At 51.5% G+C, this 24,907-nt stretch overlaps 10 protein-coding genes across 10 annotated transcripts; 3 read left to right on the top strand and 7 right to left on the bottom strand.

The window, feature by feature from the left end:
• Positions 1–370: 370 nt before the first annotated feature.
• TrAFT101_006832 (uncharacterized protein) lies at positions 371–1,933 on the bottom strand (the record flags this gene model as incomplete). Its single annotated transcript, XM_024900690.2, has 1 exon — positions 371–1,933. The coding sequence occupies one exon, from the start codon at positions 1,931–1,933 to the stop codon at positions 371–373; it is 1,563 nt and encodes a 520-aa protein (XP_024758480.2).
• A 2,510-nt stretch (positions 1,934–4,443) lies between these two features.
• TrAFT101_006831 (uncharacterized protein) lies at positions 4,444–4,944 on the top strand. The gene is made up of 2 exons (XM_024902677.2): positions 4,444–4,564; positions 4,630–4,944. Exons 1-2 carry the CDS (start codon positions 4,481–4,483, stop codon positions 4,771–4,773), a joined length of 228 nt encoding a protein of 75 aa, XP_024758479.1. The 5' UTR covers positions 4,444–4,480; the 3' UTR covers positions 4,774–4,944.
• A 239-nt stretch (positions 4,945–5,183) lies between these two features.
• TrAFT101_006830 (uncharacterized protein) lies at positions 5,184–6,488 on the top strand. The gene has a single exon (XM_024910052.2). It carries the CDS (start codon positions 5,455–5,457, stop codon positions 6,313–6,315), a length of 861 nt encoding a protein of 286 aa, XP_024758478.2. The 5' UTR covers positions 5,184–5,454; the 3' UTR covers positions 6,316–6,488.
• Positions 6,365–9,019, bottom strand: TrAFT101_006829 (uncharacterized protein). The gene is made up of 3 exons (XM_024900729.2): positions 8,217–9,019; positions 7,365–8,136; positions 6,365–7,286 (listed from the first exon to the last, which is right to left on the bottom strand). Exons 1-3 carry the CDS (start codon positions 8,584–8,586, stop codon positions 6,548–6,550), a joined length of 1,881 nt encoding a protein of 626 aa, XP_024758477.2. The 5' UTR covers positions 8,587–9,019; the 3' UTR covers positions 6,365–6,547.
• Positions 9,020–9,913: 894 nt separating this feature from the next.
• Positions 9,914–11,916, top strand: TrAFT101_006828 (uncharacterized protein; the record flags this gene model as incomplete). Its single annotated transcript, XM_024900611.1, has 3 exons — positions 9,914–10,025; positions 10,084–10,448; positions 10,510–11,916. 3 exons carry the CDS (start codon positions 9,914–9,916, stop codon positions 11,914–11,916), a joined length of 1,884 nt encoding a protein of 627 aa, XP_024758476.1.
• Positions 11,917–12,254: 338 nt separating this feature from the next.
• Positions 12,255–13,517, bottom strand: TrAFT101_006827 (uncharacterized protein; the record flags this gene model as incomplete). The annotated part of the gene is made up of 1 exon (XM_024900681.1): positions 12,255–13,517. One exon carries the CDS (start codon positions 13,515–13,517, stop codon positions 12,255–12,257), a length of 1,263 nt encoding a protein of 420 aa, XP_024758475.1.
• Positions 13,518–14,100: 583 nt separating this feature from the next.
• TrAFT101_006826 (uncharacterized protein) lies at positions 14,101–15,801 on the bottom strand (the record flags this gene model as incomplete). The annotated part of the gene is made up of 1 exon (XM_024906894.1): positions 14,101–15,801. One exon carries the CDS (start codon positions 15,799–15,801, stop codon positions 14,101–14,103), a length of 1,701 nt encoding a protein of 566 aa, XP_024758474.1.
• A 1,647-nt stretch (positions 15,802–17,448) lies between these two features.
• Positions 17,449–18,144, bottom strand: TrAFT101_006825 (uncharacterized protein; the record flags this gene model as incomplete). Its single annotated transcript, XM_024910051.2, has 1 exon — positions 17,449–18,144. The coding sequence occupies one exon, from the start codon at positions 18,142–18,144 to the stop codon at positions 17,449–17,451; it is 696 nt and encodes a 231-aa protein (XP_024758473.2).
• A 934-nt stretch (positions 18,145–19,078) lies between these two features.
• TrAFT101_006824 (uncharacterized protein) lies at positions 19,079–20,412 on the bottom strand (the record flags this gene model as incomplete). Its single annotated transcript, XM_066127889.1, has 2 exons — positions 19,079–20,041; positions 20,101–20,412. 2 exons carry the CDS (start codon positions 20,410–20,412, stop codon positions 19,079–19,081), a joined length of 1,275 nt encoding a protein of 424 aa, XP_065984002.1.
• Positions 20,413–20,886: 474 nt separating this feature from the next.
• On the bottom strand, positions 20,887–24,418 carry TrAFT101_006823 (uncharacterized protein). The gene is made up of 2 exons (XM_024906893.2): positions 22,008–24,418; positions 20,887–21,950 (listed from the first exon to the last, which is right to left on the bottom strand). Exons 1-2 carry the CDS (start codon positions 23,233–23,235, stop codon positions 21,163–21,165), a joined length of 2,016 nt encoding a protein of 671 aa, XP_024758471.1. The 5' UTR covers positions 23,236–24,418; the 3' UTR covers positions 20,887–21,162.
• Between the last annotated feature and the right edge of the window lie 489 nt (positions 24,419–24,907).

The raw sequence follows: 24,907 nt of genomic DNA, 5'->3' as shown, positions 1-24,907 counted from the left end.
TAGCTGGCACTACTAGTAATTGCCTACAAATATAGGAGAGATGCGCAACATCCATCCCTACTTGAATAAAAAAGATGTGCAAAGAGATGAAATGCTTTCTTTGTGTTTAAATCCCGCAAATCTTGCGTGATATATATCGCACGTACGAAATACTCCAGATATATATTGATGATAACAAGCGCCTACCCCGCAAATATGTGCACGCGAAAGCCAAACGCCCAAGAACAAAATGCAACCCAATGAATGGTACTCCGCAGCATCCATCTATCCTCTAGGATAAACAGCCGAACTCCGGGACAAGAACCACTATATACGCACGCTGAAACTCTTCTCCGATGCAAGACGATTTCGGAATCTACCCCTTGTCAACCTACAACTCTGCCCGTCCATCAGATCGTTCAAGTTTATAAGTCGTCATGACAACCGCGTGATCTGACGTCCATTCGTTGTTCTGATGATTTGGCTCTGCGGCGGGCTCGCCGGCGACGAGCGTTTCTGACTGAAGTACCTTGAGGCCCTGGCCCTTGTGGTAAACGAAATCAATGCGATCTAACGGCTCGGGTCGACCATTGTTATCGAGGTAAATGGGTGACCAAGTGATGCCGGGCTCAGCGTTGGGGTCGGGGTGAGCCTCACGGAACGAGTCAATCAGGCCCGACTGGATGGGGAACTCAGAGCTTGGCCAGGGAACAAAGCCATAGCCACAGTGCGCCTTCTTGGTTGCTTCCGTCCAGTCCAAGTGAGATGGCGCATTGAAGTCGCCAGTCAAGATGACGGGGATATCGTCAGCCTCCGATAGAGCATCTTGCATGGCACTGACAATTTCCATGATTTGCGGAGTGCGTCGAGATTCGTACTCCCGGTTGAGGACTTGGGCCAGAGGCATGTGTTCGTAGCAAAAGTCGTACGGACCATAAGGATCAAACCCCAGATGAACATTCCACATTATAAGCTCACTCTCACGACCGTCCAGCTCGATGCGAATGGATCCGCCGGCAGATTGTTCTGGGAACGTCTCCACAATGGGGTAACGACTGATGATGCCGACTTCGTTGGGGCTCTGCCAGTAATACCACCCGAGCGCTTGAGCAAGACGAGTTGCCTGGCCATTCCAGCTCTCTTGCACACCGACAATGTCGACGTTTGTGTTGATGAGAAAGCGGATCTGCTTGTTGTGATAGTCCTTCACATTTGTGCCGCCAAACCACATGTTGTACGACATGACCTTTATTTCCTCAACGAGCGGCTCGCCGGCTTTCCGCACTGGGATTTGGACTTTGATCGTCGCAGAAGATCCATCGCTGGCAGTCGCCTTAACAACAAAGTTTGTGTCTTTGTCCTTCTTTCCGGGGGTGCCAGAGATGGTTCCGTCCTTGGAGACATTCACCCAGTCGGTGCCATAACTGGTGATCTTGGTGAACTTTGTGTCGTTGTCCTTGGGATTAGCAATCAGGCGGCCGAGCTTTGCTTTGAAGGCGCTCCCTTGTCGGGCATTCTGGGTGATGATCCGATCGGTGACGAATTCAATGGGGCCGGAGCCAGGGATAATGACGTCGAGTGGCTTCGAAAGCCATTGGTAGCCGCTCTTTGCCAGGAAATAAGCCCTGTAGAAGCCTGGAGAGAGATTTGAGACATCGACCACCACCTCGCCCGTCGCATCAGGCGCATACGACCAGTCCAGCGAACCAGCAACGAATTCCTGTTCGACAGGACCGCCATAGTATGAATGATACACTGCGATCCAATTCGTGGGGTCCGGGTTCGGCGTCGAGTACTTGAATGTGAAGAGCGACTGGCCGACGTCGAGGGAGAGTGTCCCGGGAGGGGAAACGGCATCGCGTGGTGACATGATGGCAGCAGCCGACGATGGCGATGCGGTGAAAAAGAGCGAAATGGCAGCGGTCGCCGCCGGAAACAATGAAGGGAACCTCATGGTTTTTGGATTTATGCAGGGAGCGCAATATGGAGAATATCGAGCATTTAATTCTCTCACTGGGCCGCAGATCAGGCAGATCAACTGCGGAACCTGTCAGGGAGAGAGAGAGGGAGAGAGAGAAGTCTCGCACGCGATGAAGCCGATGTTAGTGGGAAGAAGTCTGCGGCGATCTCTTTATACGGAGCCGCCGGGCACGGCCCAGCAGCCACATCATGAAACGCAGCGTGATGGCGTCGTTACTTCATCGTCATGGCCCTCCTCGTCTCCGTCCATTTTAGCGTCAAGCCCGCATCACGAGTGTCTCGTCGTTAGTGGCATCCGGACAAGGCCAGGCGCTCCCTGCGCATCCATGTTAGCGCACGTTAGGGGCCCGAGATGCCTCCCAGATTGCGCGCTATCGGTGCTAGAGCGCCCTACAACGATGCGGGGCCACGGCGGAGATATAGCGGTTGGGAGGGGAATTCTTCGCGGGACGTGGGGTGATACACGTACTAGCACTACGTAGTGGAAGACGTGGCCCTTGCTGGCGCTAAACAGTGAAAGTTGAGCCGGTCGTTGTGGCACGAGTTCCTCTGGCGGTCGCTGGGAGAGTGCCTCATGATTCGGCCTCTGGGTTCGCGTGATGGTCTTTGATGTTGATTATGTGTGTGTCTCGCATTTGTTCCATTTTGCTTCGATTGCCTTTTTCTTTTTTAAAGGCTTAGAGCAAACAACTTTATTTTTATTTTTATTTTTTTGAAGTCTAGTCTTTTTTCTTGAGGTGGCGTTTCATGTCAGTCAAGAGTGGAGGTCTTTGAAGCTGACCGCTTCAAGACAAGGTGTTTAGTCGTCGACAGCCAGTAGAGGATGTATTGGCGCCAGATGCGCAATAGTAATAACATCTGATAACATATTTGTAGGCTCTTGAGGACGCAACTTCACGGTCCCAAGACCTCCTCGCAAGCTCACCATTCTGCATGTACCTGATAAATATGTCGCTGCTCTGCCCGAGTCGCTAACTCGGCTGGAGGCATCGCGATGTAACCTCAAAGGACATGCAGCTGATTCCGTCACCAGGCTGCCGTTATTATGAGTTTGTATATTCATGATGCTTCATGATGCTCAAAGATGTCAAAGTATGAACCAGTGATGTATTTGGCACGAGGCTATGGCCGAGTGACTGTCGACACACGGAGGGTTATCTTTGATGACTGCATGTAGGATTGATGAGTTCAGTCTTCAACAATATTCTCAAAAACCCTGTTGCAAATGTTCTGAAAACTTGCATATATTCTTTGGATCATAAGGTGACTAAAGGGGATAGATCTTACGAAAAAGGCAAGAGTACGCTAATCTGGCACAATATCAAGTCTGAGTCACTCTAGCAGCGCTGTATCTTCCATATGATGGTATTCTATTCAGTTCTCTCTCTTTTGTCTCTGGAGGAGCTAAAATTCTACCAGGTAGAACCATAGAGTATGCTAAAATTACTAATGAAACTCTACATCACGATACTCTAGTAAAACTGCGATGAATGTATTCAACAACGGATAATATCGGCCAAATACCATGGATCAATTTTTACACGTTTATTAAGTCGCCGTTGTAAATACTTTTTACAAGGTGCTGACATACCTTCGTGTCTTGAATATTTACACGGTGGACTGCCTAAGTGAGATCCCTATTTGCATGCGTTCTGTATATGTCCTAGCAACAACAACGGACTGCAATTTCTAGATACGCCGCAAAGTTAAAGCTTTGCTGGGGGTACTTGTGGATGTATATTTATTCTTTCATGCTTATACTATCAGGTAGTGTCTCATTCACATACCATTTGCTATAAATAACAGCACTGTGATAATGCCCCATACCCCTTTTTGGCCCACCGCGCAAGTCTCTTGCTTAATGTAAGTGAGAAGTATAGAAATGTATATCATTAAAATACATTCTATTCATCATCATTGTCACCACGGCGTGTAGACGCGATGTTTGATGAAGTCCCTTTCTCACAGCTTTCTCGTATGAAGTCAAAGAGGTCACGAGGTTGTTAATAATAGGAATTACGGCATTTGAACAACTCATACCGAATACGGCAAAAGAAAAACGATTAGGTTTTATTCTAATTCGATCAAATTCCCCTAGCCGAAAGCTTCAATGAGCTTCGTGTCTCTCGATGAGACCCCGCCAAACGAATGTCATTCATTGCGACAACAATGGAGCACAGTAGGAATGCCACGGATCGGCGCCAGCCGAAACCCGGTTTGGCATACAGTCCTCGCCATTCATTGAGACTGTATCGCCTGACAGCTGGTGATGGCTGCGCCTTCAACGCGGGGTATTGCCGTTCAAAATCGAGCTTTTAGGGTTGATAGCTCTCATCATGACGTTGATGGCATCGGACGATCACAGCTGTACACATATGACGAAACTCTCTTTGGTAGCTCTCTAGACAGCTATAAGAAAGCTAGTTTCCTCCTCGCCACTTCTTTGTGAGCTTAATTTCTAAAAATTTCTCCTACTTGCAGTTGAATATATTACACAACTGAGACTCTATTATACTCCACCATGAATACCACGGGCGGATATACAGACGAGGCGGCGATTGAGACGCACGACCTCATTCACGATGCCGAGCTTGAGGAGCAACGCGTACGTAGTATCGACTTTTATTATTTCCATCGATAGAAATGTCATTAATCATTATTGCTGTGTAGTCTCATGGCGACCATGCATTGACCCAGCCCGATATGGGCGAGGAGCCTCTCGAGGCAACAAAACAAACCGAGACTGGACAACAGAAACAGGGTCGCCATTCAACGATGGACAAGGTTAAGGAGGCGCTGCATTTTAAGAAATAAAGAAATGAAAATAAAGTAAAATTTAAAGAGAGAAAGGAGGAAAAAAATTGAGGATTGACTTGATTCTGCCCAAAGCCGGAAAGTGGGAAACAAAACGACACAAAAAAGGGCACCGGCTATGTCTTACTTGTTCATTAGTTCTAGTACCGTAATATGACTGACTTCTCCACACGACTTGATAACCTGATTGTCTGCCAGCCCCGTGGTGTGATTTCCGCAACAAAATGGAGTTGTTCTTGATCGAATTTTCCCTTCTCCAGATCTTCCGACGGCCACAAAAACTCCACATGGCCTTTGCCGTAAACGATGCCTTGCCTTGCCTCTCTCGTGTCCTCTGGAGCACCGGTGGAGCTGCCCACGTTTTTCCCGCGACGGCTCCATCGGCAACGGCTGCAGCAGCTAGTCCCAAACCCGCCTAGCCCGCCTGACAATCCCCTGACCACCAAATTTCCCCCAGATTTGGTGCATCGCGATTGTCAAGCGAGGTTTTTCTTCCTCTGCACACTCTCTTTTCATTGTCGCAGCCACGCGTTGATTGACACCATCCCGAGCTTCAACTGCTTCGGCGCCATCGCCGCCATTCATTCTTTTGTTTCCTGACCCGTTCGGCAATGCTTCGCGGTCTCATCCGTTCCTTATGACGACCACGAACCACTTTTGACGAACCACTTTTTTCCGGTGATGGCAATGCACCTCCACTCTCTCTTTTCAGCGCTTACGCTGGCGAGCCCTGCGCTCGCTGCTTCAATCCCTCGCAGCAGTAGCAGCAGCAGCTCATCGTCTTCAACTACCACCGTCTGGGCGACTCCCCACGATAGCTACTCATCCTCCGTCGGCGTCCTGGGCTGCAAGGTCGACACCAATCGAATCGCTTACTGGCCCAATTCCGTCGACTGCACCAACATCTGCGTGTCTCTTTCGTACCAGGACCGACAGGTCTACCTCCTTCGCGTCGACCAATCGCAGGGCGCGCACGACATCAGTTACGATGCCTGGAATTACCTCGTTACCGGCTATTCAGCCACGGAAAAGCCCGTTGCGGGAGGGCCCATGGAAATGACGACGGAAAACGTCGATGCGTCCAAATGTGCCGATCTGATTTACACAGCGGGCGGCAAGCTTCCACTGAGTGCGGCGAACAGCATGAACTTCCTGGCCAGCTGTCTGGAGCAGGAGAATTCTTGGGTTGGAGGCAACTACGTTTTATACAACATCTTGGATTCGATTTGCACCTTTGGACAAGACCAGGTCTGTTCTTTAGACTGGCCCACTGCCAACCAGCCAACCTGTCCAGGCACCCTAGGCATCCCCGACAAACTCAAAGGCGATCCCGTCTACAACATCGAGTATCCCTCCGGCGTCAAGGTCCTTGCCGGAGCACCACCAACCGTACCAACTGGAGTACCTGTTCCAGTACCCGCGCCTTCTGACAACGAGAGCGATGAGAAGAACGTTGCACGGAGTCTAAGGCATCCAGATTCTCTCGTCTGGATACCAGTCCTTTCATTAATTGCTATTATATATTCTTGGATGCTGTGGTAATTGTTACGAACAAAAAAAGCAAAATTCCCCGTTGAGGGAAAGTTTATGTCTTGGATATGATGTTTATTTCTTGGAAAATATACCCCCACCCATTGTTCATATTCTCCTGTATATCTTAATACCACTTTATGAATTCACGACGAGTTCATCAAATTTTATTCATTCATTCGTTCATTCATTTCATTTAACGCTGTACTTGCACTATGTTTGGGGTATCTTGATTATTTCCTCCTCATGCCTTGCACAATCTCGCTGCTGACTCGTCTAATCCGTATATATGCTCCTCATCCCCTGGAACTCCTACTTGAAAACCGGTAGCCATGCCCGTTCCCATATGTACCAACATATGGCAATGCAACATCCACATTCCAGGATTATCAGCTACAAAGCTGAGTATCACATGCCCCTTCCTCGGTACACTGACGGTGTCTTTTCGAAGAGGCCGCTCTCGATTCCACTTGCCTGGAGAATCGCTCTCCGGGGTCGCGTAAGGGTTATAGCTGCCCAGGCTACCGCTTTCAGCACGAAACGAGGACAACACATAGAACGAGTATCCGTGAAGGTGAAACGGGTGAGAGCCATCGTCAAGATTGTTAATCACAAGCTTGACCTTTGTTGGCTTTGATCCACTGGGGATGAAGGGAATGAGCTGCTTATCATCCCACGATGAACGATTCTGTGATAGCAGTGGCAACGACTGGGGATGCCATGATGTATGGTTCATAAACCCAAGAGGTATGTTTCCATTCACTGCGAGCGTCTGGGTCGAAGCGTAAAACAGAATTGTCTGTTCTTCCTCCGCAGTGACAATATGAGTCTGTTCTTCTGTAGAAGACAGTGTGGCAAGGTCCACATGGTGGTCTCGAAATTTCAAGAGGGACGCATGTTCCCTATCGTGACCGGTTACGGTTTTAGGAAGAGCAGGAAAGGTATGGTTAGGGTTTAATGCCGGATTTCCAAAGCCGAGGTTTCTAATCATGCGTCAGTCATGTATTTCAACCAGGTCATAGTAACATGGTAAGCAGAAAGGGACTGGCTGGAATACTCACTCATGGTCTAGATAGACGTTGAACCACGGCTCTGCGGCCCGATCGCTCTTCCATTTGAGAAGCAGATCAACTCTCTCGCCAGGATATAGGGTTCCGACAGAATCAGCGGCCTTCGGATCAACCTTGCAGCCTCCGTCTATTTCCAACGGCTGGAGTGATGCACCATCAACTCCTACGGTCAAGCCTGCGACTGTACCTGTATTCACCACCCTAAGGCGCGTTTCTCCGGTAGACTTCTTGATCAGAGGTGGAAAGTCACTCAAGGCCGTTGCCTCGCATTTGACCGGCCTAGCGGGCACAGCCATTGAGCAATCATATCGACCACGGCCGTTGATAACCACGGAATCAGGAACGGGCTCCTTGCCTGCGCTTGCTGGGCTGGAGTACCAGGCAAGGACATCGCTCTGCTTACGATGAAACCAGTCACCGACTAACAGCAATGCTTCGTCTTGCAAAGCTGCGTTGGCATCACGACGGCGGGGCTCGTGGATTACTAGTCCTCCAAAGAGCCCGTCTGCCCTCTGCAGCTGATTGTGGCTATGCCACCAAAAGGTTCCGTGTTCGTCGTCGCGGATGCGGAAGTCATAGACAAATGAAGTTCCAGGAGAGATTGGACACTGGGTAAAGCCTACTGCACCATCCATAGCATTGAAGCCTTGCATACGCAGGCCATGCCAGTGCAAGGAAACGCCCTCATCCTTGAGGTCATTGTAGACACGGACGATTATACGGTCTCCGGATCGACCTTCGATGGTTGGTCCAGGGAAGTGTCCTACGATTATAATGAGCGTCAATAAACTAGTCCAGACAACCTCTCGGTGGCTGCAGGACTCTGCATAGGTTCATACACACCATTAACGAGATAGACTTGCTTCTCCACTCCATCTGGGGTTCTGGTGCCCTGGGTGACATGCCATTCAAAAGTCAAAGTGGTAGGATCTCTTGTGGAGTGCTCGACCGGATGTAGAGGGATAGCGAGCTGGCTCTCGTCGATTAAGTTGCGGGTATGGCGATCAATAGCAAAGATGAGGACGACCACTGAGGCGAGACTGAGAGCAATAAGGAGCCCGACGATCCGCATGGCCGTGAATTTGGATTTTGGGCGTGTTAGAGGTTCAGGAACGAGGCCTGCCTCTTCGTTGACGCTCAGCTGAGAAGCCACATCGTCGCTGTCTCCGTCTACCTCGTCAAGCAGACGTCGGTCCTCGGAGTGGTCCCTCATGTTTTGTTTGCTGGAAGCCAAATCTTCCGTAAGATGTCATAAGACCATCCGGAGGAGGGAAAAGTCAAGGTAGGAGAACAGAGCAATACATCATAGTAGGGAAGAGTTTCAAGGGCGGCGCTGGTCGGACCACAACGCCGCCGTTTGCTAGCGATACTATATAAGGGACGCGCGGAATATACGTAAGTGTATGTCCGTCGGCACTGACTGCCGTGCATTGGCCAGCACGTGGAGACAGGCCAATCCGTCTTTGATCTATCTGTCGATGGCTGGGATCACAGCCGTTCTAGCAGAGGCCCCACAGAGAAGCGAGGTTTGGCCAAGGTTCAGGTGTTCCGGCTAGTGCAGACGCCTCGTTGTGGCTTTGAATTCCACAGATCCGCTTTAGCTTGTACGCGTACGAGCTCAGCTCAGATTAACATTTACTGGCTTGTTCTGCCTATCCCTCTGTCTCCGATGGCTGTTCTTTTTCATCTTCTTCATCATAGACGCCCTGGCTTCATGGATCTATGAGGCTTTTCCGCCACGTCGCTTATATTAGCCGTCGTCTTAGTCTCCGGGCCTTCACTTATCCTGCGGCCTGTGGAACCGTTCCCTTCAAATCCTTGGCAGAAGACAAAGTCCCTTGCGCTAAGTCTCCCAATCCCTGCAGAGCCTTGCCAGCTTCAGCCAACCACAGCTGCAATCACGAGGGCTGCGGTAACGCTGCTATTGGCCTCTTCTTGGCACATGTCTCGACAGCCTGGCCACCGCCCAGCATCTGCCTCAACACAAATAGCCAATGGCATCCCTTGCATGAAGCATCACCAGCGATCTTCAGGTCTTTTCATCTTTTCCATTTTTTTAAAAAGTGGGAGAATTTTCTCTCGCGGCTGGGGGGAGGGCCTTTTCTCATTCAATGCTACACAGGCGGGCACAAGCTTCTGACCCCACGGCGATCATCTGCCCGCCGCTGTCAATGACTGACCTTCCGGTTTCGGTTCCGCGACCCTCAGAAGGATAGTAGTAGATGCGACACTGGATGTATATCCTATTGTTTAACCGCACGATGGAATACAGCGGCTCGGCAGGGACGGCCGCGCTTGAGACCTCGATGCTACATTGTGATCGGCAAATCACGGTGCTTGGAATACAGAAAACCAGAGAGAGACATTTGCATGAGAGGGGTCACTCTGATCGTATGTATATATATATAGTGCTATATACTTTGTACGACAGGTTTAATCTTAAAATATGCTTGAACCGTTTCCTCTTCTTGAATGAAACAGAGTGGATAGGATAGCCTGCTTTCTCAGCCTCAATCAGTGTATTGCTGCAGTCACCAAAAATGGCTCTCCTTCGAGGCCTGGGGTCTGCTTCGGCCACCCTATTTTCCATCATCAATCTTGTCAAGGCTGGAAGTCTGAAAGATATCGACCATGTGGTGCTCTTCATGCAAGGTATGTTGACTCTTTTCACGCCTGTATCGAGGCCTACTAACACGTGAATGATATATAGAGAATCGTGCCTTTGATCACTACTTTGGTACCATGGCAGGAGTTCGAGGATTCGGCGATGCGAATCTACAGATGAATGACGGCGTGCCAGTCTGGAAACAGATAACTGACTCTTCATTAACCACAGCTGCCAACTATGTCAATCCTTGGTACATCAACTATCTCGGTGGTAACTGGACCGGGGCCACCCAATGCATGCTTAGTGGTACCAATAGCTGGTACGAGAACCATGCTGCCTGGAATGACGGTACCAATGACCACTGGGCGGTAGACAACAGCCCCTACAGTATTGGTTTCTACAAGCAACAGGACATTCCCATCCAGTGGGCTTTGGCAGATAATTTTGTGGTTGGGGATATGTACCAGGTACGTTATACAACCATGACCCTCTGCGTTTCGAACAAAAGTGGGCTGATAAGAAACGCAGGAGGGTGTTGTTGCCGCCACAAATCCCAACAGAGTCACTTGGCTGTCCGGCAGCATCAACGCGCCTGGAGGTCCTCAGACGCCCAGTGAGGGAGGCAACCCATACATTGACAACAACATCACTCCGGGCTGCGAAACCGGCGGCTTCAACTGCTATCCGCTGAAGTGGAAGACGGTTGGCGAATTCTACGAGGATGCCGGAACCACTTGGCAAGTCTTCCAAGATGCTGACAACTTTGACGATAATTCCTACGCCCGATTTGAGCAATTCCAGAACGCGGCTCCAGGCTCCAGCCTTTACAACAGAGGAATGAAGGGCTTGACTCTTGACACGTTTTACGCGCAGGCTGCCAATGGAACCTTGCCGGAGGTGTCTTACATTGTTGCGCCCATGGAGCTATCAGAGCATCCGCCGTATTCTCCCCACGATGGCGCGTGGCTCCAATACCAGGTTGCCCAAGCCGTGCTCAACTCGCCCAAGTACAATAAGACGGCTCTCATTGTTTCCTATGACGAGACTGGTGGCTGGTTCGACCACGTTGACCCATATCGATCGCCCAACGGCACCGCTGGGGAATGGATCCAGGACCCCTACGGCCAAGTCGGATACACCTTCATCGGGCCCGGCTTCCGGCTGCCCTTTTACATCGTCTCCCCCTGGACTCGCAACGGCGGCGTCTTCACGGCCCACAGCGACCACAACTCGCAAATCATGTTTGTCGAGAAGTGGCAGGCCGCCAAGGGGCGCAACGTCACGACCGACCAGATGGTGCCGTGGCGCCGGGGCCACATGTCTGACCTGACGGACGCGTTTGACTTTGACAACCCGGACTATACCATCCCTTCTATTCCCACGCCGCAGACGCCTCACACCGATTCCAGCGGCAACTATGACGGGTCTTCGTACTGCCAGTCACTCTACGGCAACACACAGCCGCCGGTGCCTTACACTGGCCCAGGTGTGATTGACGACATGACTACCCAGGTCCAACAAGGGTTTAAGCCTATCCGTGGAACGCTCACCGAAGGACGCCACCTCGTTCTCGAGTTGAACGGATTCGCCCTCGCTCAGAAGACGACCTTTCAACGTGCCCTTGTGCTGGGCCGTACTACACCGCGGCATGACAATCCAGCTCAGCGATGGATTGCCCACGCCGTGGTAATCGGCGGCACTGATTTCACGTTTTCTGACGACAGCGGCAAGTTTTACATTTGCGAGAGCCAGCTTCTTTGCAGTGACCCTAGTAAGGCTGTGGTCTTTACCGTGACTTATACAGCAGGCAGGGGGTACATCATCAAGGTGAAGGGCACACAGAGTTACTTGTCTATTGGGGGGCGGGGGACGTCGAGTTATGCTACGTTGATGGGCGGGCGTGATTACTGGCAGATATATAGTGTTAGTTACTGAAAGAGACTTCAATGATATGTCTCGGGGTTATCGGGGGGGTACATATACATATCTTAGTATTTATGAGGATTTGGGAGGTATGCAATGCATTTGAGACAATATACAGTAACGGTTAGACGGCTTGAAATGAAACAGTTAAACAATAGTATTGACTCTTGTCTCCTATTCTAAATCAAATAATCGTTCGTAAACACATGATAAACATTTTGTCTTATTGTAAGTACCAGACCATCCATCCACCCGTCTTTAATAAATAATAGAAGTCATGATTCACCCCACAAAACCACATTCCCCATCTCAACCCTCCCCTTTCTTTACCACATATAATCAATCCCTGCTCATCCAACCGTCGCAATACTATCCAACTGCTCAGGCGCCGGCCTCAACGCAAAGATATCCCCCCCCGGAGGCGCCACCAGCTTCCCCACCGCCCGCACCGCCAACCGATCCCCCTCCTGCGCCGCCGCCCTCACGTTGTCCGTCGCCGCATACTGCGTAAACAGCAGCTCCGGGTACGTCCACTCCTCGGCCCCTCCCGCCGCCGCGGGGATCACAAAGTCCACGGCCTTGAACAGCGACTGTCCCTGGGGTCCCCTGTACTGGAACAAGTCGACGCCTACTTTGCGGGCGATCAGCGCGAAGCGGAGGTGCGCGCAGAGATCAAAGTTGGAGTAGTGGAAGCTGCGCGTGCGGGCGAGCTCCTGCGGCTGCGAGCCGTTTGCCGTGATCTGGCTGTTGATGAAGCTCTTGGCGAGCTGGCTCTGCGAGACGGCCAGCGAGCGGTTGCCCGTGAAGAGGGCCAGCGCCGCAATCTGCATGTTTGCAAAGGTGCCGTGGTTGTTCTGCGCAGAGGCCTCCTGGATGCCAAAGGGCGAGTCTGCGAGCCAGGCGAGGAAGCGCTTGTTCCAGCCCACAAAGGCCGTGGCATCGCCGGAGGTCCAGCCAGGGGCGCCCGTGTTGAGGATGGCGACGGCGTCAATGACGTTTGTGTATTCCTGGCTAAAGTCGATGATGCCGATGGAGCGGCCCGAGTTGGCGCACGGGATGAGCTGGGCGTGGTCGAGGTTGGGATTCATCGCCGTGGCCGGGTCGAGGAACCAGGTGCGGAGGATGTCCGAGGCGTGCCGCGAGTACGCGGGATTGCCGGTGTAGTACCACGCCAGCGACAGGACGTACGACGAGTTGAACATCTTGCCGACGGACACGCGGTCCTGGTACTTGTCCACCTCGGGGTTGCGCACGCCGTCCCTGTTGATGTACGGGCAGCCGTCGGGCGTGTCTGGGTTGGGCCAGAAGTACGGCGCCTGCGAAGTGTAGTCGTGGAGCGTGCCGTTGGGGGGAGGCGTTGCCTTTGCGGTGACGGTCCAAGGGCCCTGGTCGAGCCAGCTGTCTGCCTGGGCAGTGAGATGCTTCAACGCCGTCTTGAGGCTGTGGTCGCCCAGGTCGAGACGCAGCTTCGCTTCGACAAGGCGGTGGCCATCGATGACGACGGTGTTGGGGAATATCGTGGGCCAGAGCCAGCCGTCGCCCAGAGCAGCAGGCAGGGCGTTGGATATGCCCGCCACCGAGAGCACGGCAAAGGACAGAGAGTGGAAATGCATTGTGGCAGTCCCTTCAGTCTGTATGGAAGCCAAGGCAATGGGAAAGACCTGACCCCAAATCAAGCCTCGCTGATGAGATCAACAGCCGCGGTCACTTCTCCATTTTGTACTCGCAAGATCCCCCCGCAGATTTCCCCAGGTTTTTACCCCAGACCCATTGGATCATTGACGGATACTTGTCCGTAATGGCTGCAACAGACTGTCAATGAAGACGAAGTAAAGTTGCATCTCGTATGCCATATTAATGAGCTCAAGCAATTCTTCCGAAGAGGACATGCAAAATGTTCCACCAATCAACGCTCTTGATCTACAACGTATCGTGGGTTACCCCTGTCCAACAGCAGTTCAAGATCACTTACAAGTACGATGCCGCTAAAAGCACTTCATAAAAGGTCACCGTCAAATGCGACTTTCGCCGTCCATCGCTTAGGGCAAGGGGATGTCATTGGTCTCATTGAGTCAATAAGGATAAACCATAACTTTGTACACTAAAAAAATTGAATGCCAACTCCTCCGCTAACAGGTTCGCCGCGTGTTTGTCTCGTCTCCCGCATTAGGTTTGCTGCTAATAGGGCTTTTTCCGTTACTCCTTCTCGACTTCCGACAACTCATCTGCTACGGCGCGCCCGGCTGCGCGGCCTGAAAAGATACAGCCTCCCAAAAACGTTCCCTCAAGCGAGTTGTAGCCGTGAACACCTCCACCGCCAAATCCTGCCACCTCGCCCGCGGCGTACAGACCGGGGAATGGCGTCATGTCCTTTCTCATCACGTTGCTGTTCAGGTTGGTCTCGAGACCACCAAGAGTCTTGCGGCTCAGCAAGTTGAGCTGGACAGCAATCAATGGGCCATGAGCAGGGTCAGTAAGGCGGTGCGGTGCCGCAACACGGCTGCGCCTGTCCGGCCAGTACGATCTCGCGTTCTGGATGAGCATGGCCTGCGCATCTTTTGAGTAGGAGTTGTTGAATTGATCGTCACGAGCGTCGACAACTTCCTTGACCTTTTCAAAGTCGAGGATGGGGCCATTTCGCGCCCTGGCCAGCTCGTTCATGCCATCTACCAGGTCCTTGAGGTTGTCACGCACGACGAAATCTTTGCCGTGTTCCTGGAACAGTTGCACATTGACGGTCCCCTTTTTACTCCAGAGTCTGTTCTTGAACACCTCCCAGATACTCTTGGCTGTGAGGTCTGGATTCTGCTCTGAGCCGGAAAGGACAAATTCACGTGCAATGATGGACTGGTCCAGAATGAACCAGCTGTAGTCGTAGCCCGTTTCGCAAATGGCCTTTAACGTGCTGAGCGTATCAGATCCCGGGAACAGGTAGGGCGGCAAACGCTTGCCGGTGGCATCAAGCCAGAGTGATGAAGGTCCTGGCAGGATGCGGATGCCGTGCTCTGGCCAAATGCTATTCCAGTTGTGCAAGCCCTCGGTATAATGCCACATCCTGTCTCGGTTGACGAGGTTGGCTCCCACGTTTTCGGTGATTTGGAGCATACGGCCGTCGACGTGGGCCGGAACACCAATCACAAAGTGCTCGGGCACCTTTGGTCCGAGTCTGTCAACAGGCCAATTCTTCTTCACAGCCTCGATATTGCCCCCAATGCCACCCGAGGTGACAATGACTGCGGCGCCGTGCAGCTCAAAGCTGTCGACGACATTTCGGTTTGTCTGCTCGCCTCTGGGCGAATTGTCCTCCTCCAAGACGCTTCCCTTGACGCCAACGGCCCGCCCGGTCCCGTCCACAATCAGCTCGTCAACCTGGTGCCGAAACTTGAACTCAATCAGCCCCTCCTCGGCCGCCTTCTTCACCGGGTCCGCAAAGACCTTGACGACCTCGGGCCCCGCGCCCCAGGCGATGTGGAAGCGCGGCACTGAGTTTCCATGGCCGTCGGAGCGGCCGCTGCCACGCTCAGCCCAGCCCACGTTGAAGAGGAATCCCAGGCCGCGCGCGCGCATGTAGTCCTCAAACTCGTCCGTGGCAAAGTCCACAAAGGCCTTTGCCCACTGGCGCGGCCAGTAGTCCTCGTCGCGGTCAAACTGCGCCGACCCCAGCCAGTCGCGCATGGCCAGCTCGCGCGAGTCGGTGATGCCCATGCGGCGCTGGTAGAAGGAATTGACCATGAACAGGCCCCCCAGCGACCAGAAGGCCTGCCCCCCCAGGCTGTTTTCGTTCTCCTGGTCGATGATGACGGTGGGGACCTTGCGCACCGACAGCTCGAAGGCGGCCACAAGGCCGGCCAGGCCGCCGCCGACGATGATGACGGGCTTCTTCTCTTCCGAACCCATGGCTGTGCTGGCGAAGAGTCTGTTGCTCTGCAGGAGGAGAGAGAGAGATGAAGATGCGAGGCGGAAACAGCACGCAGTCTGTCTCTGCCAGCTAAGCTGTTGACGAGTACATCTCTCGCATGCGGGAATATTCTGCCAGCTTTATCATGCGGCCATCGAGGTACATATACTTTTAATCGATTGTTATCGGGTGATGTGGTTGCCGTACTGCCGCGTACCGTATAGGCGTATGCGAGCTTGGCAGCAACAGCGGCGCGCAAGCTCCAGTGATGGAAAGGCAGCTGCCACAGGGGATGCGGCCGCCAAACGGTTAGTGCACCGTGGCGACGCACCCGCTAAATCGAGCGCTAAAACAGCCCCGGTTCCCATTGTTCAAAAGTTAAACTCGGTAACCCCGCTACCCCGCGCCCACTCGGCGCAGTGATAGTCGGATGGATTGATTCAGACTGAAGCTCTCAACGGCCTGGCTGTCAGCAAGATGACCGGCGGTTGTGGTGACATGGTATGAGCTGAACTCCTGGCTTTTAAACGCTTCTAAAATCTAACACGGGGGTTGAAAACTTGTAGACAACGCACTGGCTTGCATTGGTAGGTACATGTACAGCATCTACCTACGCAAAAGCAGTTCTTGCAAAAGTATATCAGTAGTTGCACGAATACATCGTCACTAACATCAACAAGCGCTGCCGAGGTACCTCGCCGTTTTCCCCACCTTTCATGTCGCAGTACCTCTGTGTACCTTCTTTGGGCCACTGTGGACAACGCACTTCACATGCAATTTCCCCGCCTCTGGTGCTTTTCATTGGGCAGATCAGGCTGAGGTGACGATCGCGCCACTTTTGTGTGTATCAGGCATGACAATTTGTATGACGGTGGCACATTTGGTCTGCATAATTCACACAATTCAATCGGATCGCGTGCTTGTTTGCTGCCGTGTGTGTTGCATCTGGCCATCTGTTGGTCCAGAGTAAATGATGCGTGCCATGGATGGCGACGACTGCATCACCTTGATGGTCTTTACCACTCTACTGTACTATGCACAACTACCTACCTAGACAGGTTACACTAATAAGTAGGTAAGTAGACGTAGAATTATCTATTACATACCTTACACACACTGCTACAAAGACGTAAACTTTCTCTTAGAGCCATCGTCGTAGAAGAAAGCGGGAGCCTATCCACATCCAAGATGCTAGCTTCATGCAAAGTGCTTTGATGCAGTAGTAATGTCAGGTACAGCTGTATCCATCCGCCACGCGCCCAGCAAAGGTAATCTTTGGTACATATACATAATGCCATGTGTTGAGATACCAGATCAACAGGTAGGTAAGAAAAGAAGAATAAAGACACACGTATAGAGACGGCTTGGGACTCATCTCACCAGGGCCGTGCTAATCTTCATGTACATTACCCTACAGGCCAGGCAACGTTATCCAGTAGTAGCAAGTACTCTGCCCTTGAAGACAAAAGAGACCTGGGGTCCCAGTATGAATCAAGACACCCCATGAGATCCAAGTTGAAAATCTAGCCAGACCAGGTATCCTATCAGAAATGTTCTAAATCAGAGTTGTTAGCCCTGTACACAACTAACCCCCCCTTAATCACACACACAACCATCAACTTTCCACAACGACGTTACTCTGTCTCTCACACTCTCTTCACTTTTCGACTGATATCCCGCTGATACCTCTTGTTCTTCTTCTTCTTCTTCTTCTTCTTCATCCTCTTCTTCACCTTCTCCACCTTCGCCGCCAACCTCTCCGCCCTCTTATGCTGCTTCTCCAACAATTGCACCAGCATCCCAACCATCGCCCCTTGTTCAATCACCACCTCCCTCAAGCTGGTATTCGATAAATGAGTAGAGGCAAGATTCATCCTCTCTCGCAGAGAACACTCTTGACTCATGAGCTCAGACACTGTCTCGTCGATTTCTTCTTCATCCGGCCTCTCTTCCGGCTCGACACTCTGCTCGCGTTCCAATCTCCGGGCACGATCTTCGTACGACTCTCCCTCTCCTGTATATAGACTCTGTCCCCGAGAATATTCCAGCTGTGGCTCACTTTTCACACCTCTTTCCCCTTGGCCCACAAGTTCATTCTTTCGCCTCGCTATCGCTGGATGTTCCAAGCACCACGAGCACCGACAATCCTCATCCACATGGCCATCTTCAACTTCCATCGTTGGGATATTCATTATGGGAGGGCAATCCATCTGGTTTGTCTGTAAAACTTCTTCAACGTCTCTCGGAACGACGCCCGGTGGCGCATCTTCTGTGGCTCTCTCGTATTTGCGCTTGAAAACCTCCCACCAGCCCTGCCTAGCACATTGAGACGCGCCAAACATTGCTCTCAATATGACGAAATGCCCCCAACTCCGTCTATTCTTCCGCATGTAGTTTGCCAGCCCATGATTGAAAATGCTGTTTTCCCGTTCTGTAATACGCGCCCTGGGAATCCATCTGACAAAGTCTCGTCGCTCTTCCCGCGACCACCACTCCGACTCATTTTCCCACAAACTTCTTAGCCGAGTATAAATGTGCCAGTCAATAATGTTGTATCCTCTATAAGAAGGCATTGACATACTTCTTCTCATATTCATTGTACTTCCTATCTCGTCCGCAACGCGTGATGCGACTGAGGCTGGGACTGGGACTGCTGCATGCTCCTTTGATGTGTTTCGATTACGCTGATTTTGCCACCGACGGTACTGTTGCATCTGCATTACTCTCCTTTCTTCATTCATACTCACGCGGCTTGTATCAGATATTAAAAATGGCCACTGTGCCCCAGTTAGCAATTGGAATAGCGAAATCATGGGGCACAGAACTAGCAGCAAGCAAGATCATAGGTCTGCGTCACCTTTCAGAGCTATATCATGATCGAATTGCAGAAAGCAAAAGCCGGTAAAAATTAAACGGCGAGCAACAAATAGCAAAATTTGAAATAGCAAAGAAATGAAGGAGTTGAGGATGGAGAAGCCGCAGGGGCTATTTCGCTGCGGTCCCACATGTTGGAAAACTGAAAGAAAGGTAAACGCAATGTGAACTCTCAAGTGATTCCAAGGCCAGCTGCTGGCACCCGTGCTCAATGTAGATCACTTGCATATCTAGGTAGGTAGGTAGGCACCCGACCTCGACACTACATGTACATTCACAGCACTTATTAGAAAAAAAAAGCCCCCCTTCCATTTCAGTGTATTAATACCTTGATGATACTTCTATATCTATATTATTCTAGACGCAAACAAGACAAGAGAAAGAGGGGAGCAAACAGGTTAATCAGTGAAGACCATTATGCGCAATCAAGTTAGGGCTTTCATCTTTGAGATTATGAATCCGATTCCTTGTTCCAAGGCCCAGGATCCTCTCTCTCAGCATCGTTGGAGTCTTGAGATTCTCCAGCGCGAGCAAATACAGCCCAAGACCAGTCACATGAGGGGCCGCCATCGAGGTGCCAGACAGCTTGCGGGTTGCCATCTCTGTGCTAATGAATGTGGATTCGATCTCGACACCGGGAGCAAAGATGTTGATCTCTCGGCCGAAATTGGAATGCTCCCACTCGTGCCAATCGGCGTCGATGGCACCCACAGTGAAGGCATTTGGCGCCGACGCCGGCGAAACGTCTCGAGCCGGCTTTTGATCATTTCCAGCCGCAACAACAGTAAAGACCCCCATTTCAAACGCGGATTCAACGGCATGATTCATGGCACGAGAAAAGCCTCCCCCTGCTTCAGCATCAGCCAACCTTGCCACTCTCGGAGGCCAGAGCCAGGTTTGCTCAAATTTCCACTTACCAAAAGACATATTGATCACAGCGCGACTTTGGCGGCCTTTTGTACGAATGTCGTTGACTGCCCATTGAAATCCGTCCAAGACGTTGGATATTAGCGTCTCGCGATTGAGGAATACTTTGACGGCGATGAGCTCTGTCTGTTTAGCCACGCCAAAAGACTTGCTGCCGATAATTCCGGCACAATGCGTGCCGTGTCCATTGAGGTCCGTGAAGTCGTCATCGATTGCGTTGTAACCGTTTGAGGCCCGACCCTCAAACTCAAGGTGCTTGATATTGATGCCGCTGTCTACAACATAGGCAAAGGTTCCGTTGCCGGCGCTCTTATCGTAGTGGTAAGTTGCAGTGTTGCGTCTCTTGCTAGACAATGTCGCAAGGCCCCAAGGTGCGTTGTACTGAGATGAAGCTTTGTCGTGGAGAGTGAAGACAGCGTCAGGCTCGATTTCCGCAACCTAGGAATTGCATTTTTTTGTTAGAAATATCTCTCATCACAAAGTGCAACTCTGCTCACCCGTGTATCGTTTCGGATCATCTTGAGTGTGTCGCCGTCAAAAGCTCCAGAGTATGCTTGAAACTCGCCAATGGCATATGTCCTTTCAATACCAACATGAGGAAACTTGTGGTTACCAGAGTTGCGGTACTGGATAGCCGCAACCCTTGACATGTGAGATCTGAATTCAGAGGGCGGGATGTTATTTTGGAGAGTGACAATGTATCTTCCCTCGGCGCTGATTGAATTATCATTAGCATCGCTGACAGGAAGAGCGGCGATGCGCGGCAGAGCCGTGATCAAGAAGAGTGCCAGCTGTTTGAACCAGGCCATCCTTGTTGTTGTGTCACAGTATCTGTGACGTAAGTTTCATAAAAAGAAGAAAATATATCAAAAATACTGTTACGAAACTGCCTAGTCAACAGGCTGATGCTGGCAGATGGCTTGAAGAGATCCAAGCTTCACATAGCTGAGATTTATAGCTTGTTTACGGCTGCGCGGCCACTTCCTCGTACTGTTTGAAGCTCCACGTGCTTACCCTTTGCTTTGTGGTTCCTTCTCCAACTTGTTTCTTCGATAAACGAAATCTCCTTCTGTCTTTATTTAGGTATGAGAGAACTACTCGAAAGCGCCCCCTCTTCAGAAGGTACAGACAGTTCGCCGCTTGGCTTCAGGGAAGTGCTGCGCTTAATCGGCCCAGGTAAAGGGAAGGATATAACCACTAGATACTTGGATAGTTAGGTACCTAATAGGCATCAACGAATTCTCCAAGAAAGATATTGTAAATGATTTGATTTGTATATGCATGTAAAAACTAGCTCTAAGCCAAAAAACACGCCATATCTATGATTCCCAAATGCGTAAATTCCCAGCCACTGCTTTCTATCCAGTGTAATGCTCCTTTCGCGATCTAGTCAAACATCTCCCCCCCTATCGTCCTTTCTTGATTATATCCCTGGTATAAAACTCCAAAAGCAAGCCAATTTTCCTATGCAGAAACGCTATATACAAGAAACCCGAGCTCTGCATTCGTGGTAGCGACAAACAATGAACTTACGCTCTGATTTGCGTATGGATGCACGTTTATGCCAAAACGCCGTTAGCCTCAAGCTTGCCCAGCTCCATGTCTTTTACTGCAGCAGCCACCTCAGGCTTCTTGCTTGGGAGGGCAGGCAGAGCTTCGACCTCTTTGCGAGTAATACTCAGCTTATCTGGCGACAACCCCATTGACTTGAAGAATGAAATAGCCTCTTTCCACTCATGCTGCTTTCGATCTCCAGACCACTCAAGTTCCTCAGCCATGACATCAATAACGCGAGGGAGTGCGCGTAGAGCATTCTCAATATCAAGGAAGGCGAGACGAGTGCGTCGAGAGATCACATCAGCGGCTGTGCAGGCAGCTTCGGCGCGGACGCCATGTCGAATTTCCGCCTCGACAAAAGGAAGCGATGGGAGCAGGCGGGTGGTACCGGAGTTGGAGGCTGATAGAACTGCCCAGGCGCGGTCACCATAGTTGCGGGATAAGTGCTCGGCAATGTCGGCATCGATGTGATGAACTTCCATGAGCTGTGAGGCAAGAGACGTCGAGTAGCCGTGAGCTCCGACGAGGGGCACATTCTTGGTCAAACAGCTGCCGGTGGCTTTAAGGCCAGGGAGTCCGGCGCCACTGATATCGGGGAATGACACAGCTGAAGGTGCAAGATCGAATGTCTTGATAGCTTCGTCGACAGCATCCTCAGCCATCTGGCGATAAGTGGTCCATTTACCACCGGCACAAGTGAGAAGACCAGATGGCGAAACAGTCACAAGATGGCTTCGTACGAGAGACTCGGTGTTCTTAGCCTTAGGGTCCCGGACAAGAGGGCGAATACCTATTTCAAGTTAGCTTTATCAGATCTATAGAGGTCGGTTTCCAATTTGATACGTACCAGACCAAGTTGCCAAAATATCAGATTGGCTCAAGTGCGAGTCAGGCCGCAGAAGCTTGTTGACCTCCTTTAGAATAAACTTGACGTCTTCTTCTTGTGCAACCGGCTCTTTCTCAATCTTGCAAGAGTTATCTGTCGTGCCAGCAACTGTATATCCCTGCCAAGGCAGCACAAAAATCACTCTTCCATCGGAAGTGGCTGCATCAAGCATACCCATTCCATTCGGGCATAGACTGCCAGGAAGCATGACGTGAGCACCAGAGGCGGGAGCTACGAGAGCCTTGCGGGAAGGGTCGTCCATCTGCTCGATAGCATCGGTAAAAGGCCCGGTAGCGTTGATGACACCTTTGGCGCGCACAGTGAATTCTTTGCCATCGCCATTGCCCAGGGTATCTTTGAGGGTTGCGCCGCGGATTCTGCCGTTTTGATCCTTGTCCAAGCCCGTTACTTCAACATGATTCAATACAGTCGCGCCGTATTGTTGAGCGGTAAGAGCGAGAGAGACGTTCATTCGTGAATCGTTGTGCTGACCGTCGTAATAAACCAGGGCGCCAACCACGTTCTCCTTGCGCAACAATGGGAAGTTGGCTGCGGCCTTACTCTTGCTCATGAAGTACGAACTCTCAAGCCCCTGTGAACCTGCGAGCAGGTCGTAGGCTTTTGTGCCGATCCACATATAAGGAGCCTGCCACCAGTTTTGAAGAGGGAGCAGAATAGGGAGCGAGTTAGAAAGATGGGGAGAGATGGTGAGGAATGTCTTGCGCTCATGCAGCGCCTCCATAACCAACTGCAGCTGGGAGTAATCCAGGTTCATGACGGCTTTTTCGAGATACCGCACGCCGCCGTGGACCAGCTTGGTGCTCTTGGAGCTGGTGCCTGCGGAGAAGTCATCGCGATCCACAATAGCCACTTTAAGGCCGCGAGTCACGGCGTCAAGCGCAATTCCAGCGCCCGTCGCACCGGCGCCGATAATGAGCAGGTCGTACTCGTCGAGGTTGTCGTTTGTTTTGCTGTGCCGCCGCAGATCGGCGAGCTGTTCGAGCCGCGATGGGACGGCGGGAAAAGATGGCGGAATAATGCGACCGTTGCTATCACGCTTTACCTCTGCGATCGGCTTGTGAGTGGTATGCGATATTCTGCTACGAGCATAAAGAGCAGCGCCTCCAACAGTGGCGGCGGCTGTCAGGCCCAGGAGAGGCCGTCGAAGGCGCGAGAAGCCTCGAACCATGGTGACGAGGTTCGTAGAAGATTAGCAGAAAGATGCACTATTCTGCAGGTAATCTATATTCCTCGAACAGTAGCGTGTTCCGTGAGGTAGAGTGATGAATGAGGCTTTAGGCAGAGAGAAGTCGTGGGGGCAGAGGGTTTGTTTTAAAGGATGTAGGAAGCAAGGGCCAAGCGGGATCGGCGACAAGGAGGTAAAAAGAAGTAGGTTTCGTGGATTTCCACGGGAAGCCAAAAATGGATTATAAGCGCGAAGAAAGAAAAGTCAAATAGGTTTTGCGTCAGATGAGGTGACTTTGAGAATCAACGTCAACTGAGCTCGGTGGATGGTGCCGACGTGGGTCAAACGAGATTTCGCTTGATACGACGATCAAATTGGGGGTCCCTTGGCCACACTGATTCGTGGAACGAAAGGGGCAAGCTGGGCAAGGACGGCGGAGAAGAGAAGTTGTTAAGGCTGCATAAGCTTTAATGAACTCGTTGCTTTTCTAGTACCGTGCCATCTGGCCTTGGAACTTTTCGCGTGGTGGCTTGCGTCCTGACCCAGGGCCACATGCTCAGGGCAGCTTTTCCTTTCTCTTTATCCGTTGGAGCCTCAGAACCACAGCCTCAATCAGTGTGATGTCACGGCCTCGGAAAACCACTGGCATCGCAGAGAATCCTCGACTTTCTTGGCTGCGATCCCGGTGCACCCGGTTCGGGAAGTGGTCTGCGTCGGATTCCCTGAAAGGGTTCAGGTTGTGCCTTCAGGCCAATCACGCCGCAGGCCGTCCTCCGGGATACGGACTTGCGCGGGTCGATGCTCCAAATATGGCGGCGTCGGAGTGGAGCTTAAGGCCTGGCTGGGGGCGATTCGGGCTTGGAGAGCCGAGGACGATCAGCCACGCGTCGCAGCAGAGCACCTGAGTGGATAGAGTTGATGACTTATTCGGCTGTGGCTTGCGAGACGGTCTAGCAGGTGGAGATATCGGTATCCATTCGGTATAAAATCCCCGAGATAGACTCTGCTCAAGGCTTTTAGCAAGAGGCCAAAAGAAATAGAAGAGTCACGATGTGCCACGCTTTCGCCAGCTTCCACCATTGGCGGAACGCCAACGCTCCGGGCTGTTGTCTTGGTAGGAGGGGTTATCCCACCAACTGAAGAGGCGCATCCTCGATTCTCGATCAATTGCTTTGCGATAAGCTAAAAGCCAGACGATCTCCTCCATCATCACATCGTCACGTCAACCAAGTTAACGTTGCCTGTGTTGTCTCGGCCGAGAGAAAATGCTCTCTCCAAAGTGCTGGTCACATGTCAGCCAAAAATGCAGGCCGAAAAATGCAAGCCACATTCCGCCGTCTTCAGCCACAGTTAGTCAGCCAGCCACGATCCCTCTAGCCAGATGCATCTAGACCTCCAAGGGTCTTGCTCCTCTATCCACCAAATATGGACGCCAATGGCCAATAACGGGAATTTTGGTGCGCTCAGCTTGTGACAAACCGCCACCTACCGACGAGACCGAGACCGAGACCAACGCTGTCCTACCCATGGCATTCAGCTGTCCGCGATGGCGAGTACAGGCGTGTATAGCCTCTCGTTTCTTTCAGCTGAAAATCTGCGTTACCACGCATCATCTCGTGTCATCTTCAAGAGGTTGACAAGCTCAGCTCCGTTCAGGCTGGCTACGAGTATTACT

Source organism: Trichoderma asperellum, chromosome 4, assembly GCF_020647865.1.
Source record: "Trichoderma asperellum chromosome 4, complete sequence".
In the NCBI taxonomy this organism is placed as follows: domain Eukaryota; kingdom Fungi; phylum Ascomycota; class Sordariomycetes; order Hypocreales; family Hypocreaceae; genus Trichoderma; species Trichoderma asperellum.
This window is presented reverse-complemented; position numbering and strand designations above follow the sequence as displayed.

Coding starts and splice junctions, on each gene's coding strand:
- TrAFT101_006831 (XM_024902677.2), top strand. CDS start 4,481: ATGAATACCACGGGCGGATATACAGACGAGGCGGCGATTGAGACGCAC. Junction 4,565..4,629: donor CCGAGCTTGAGGAGCAACGC/GTACGTAGTATC, acceptor ATTGCTGTGTAG/TCTCATGGCGACCATGCATT.
- TrAFT101_006830 (XM_024910052.2), top strand. CDS start 5,455: ATGGCAATGCACCTCCACTCTCTCTTTTCAGCGCTTACGCTGGCGAGC.
- TrAFT101_006829 (XM_024900729.2), bottom strand. CDS start 8,586: ATGAGGGACCACTCCGAGGACCGACGTCTGCTTGACGAGGTAGACGGA. Junction 8,137..8,216: donor GCAAGTCTATCTCGTTAATG/GTGTGTATGAAC, acceptor TTATAATCGTAG/GACACTTCCCTGGACCAACC. Junction 7,287..7,364: donor AACGTCTATCTAGACCATGA/GTGAGTATTCCA, acceptor ACGCATGATTAG/AAACCTCGGCTTTGGAAATC.
- TrAFT101_006823 (XM_024906893.2), bottom strand. CDS start 23,235: ATGGTTCGAGGCTTCTCGCGCCTTCGACGGCCTCTCCTGGGCCTGACA. Junction 21,951..22,007: donor TATTTTGGCAACTTGGTCTG/GTACGTATCAAA, acceptor AACTTGAAATAG/GTATTCGCCCTCTTGTCCGG.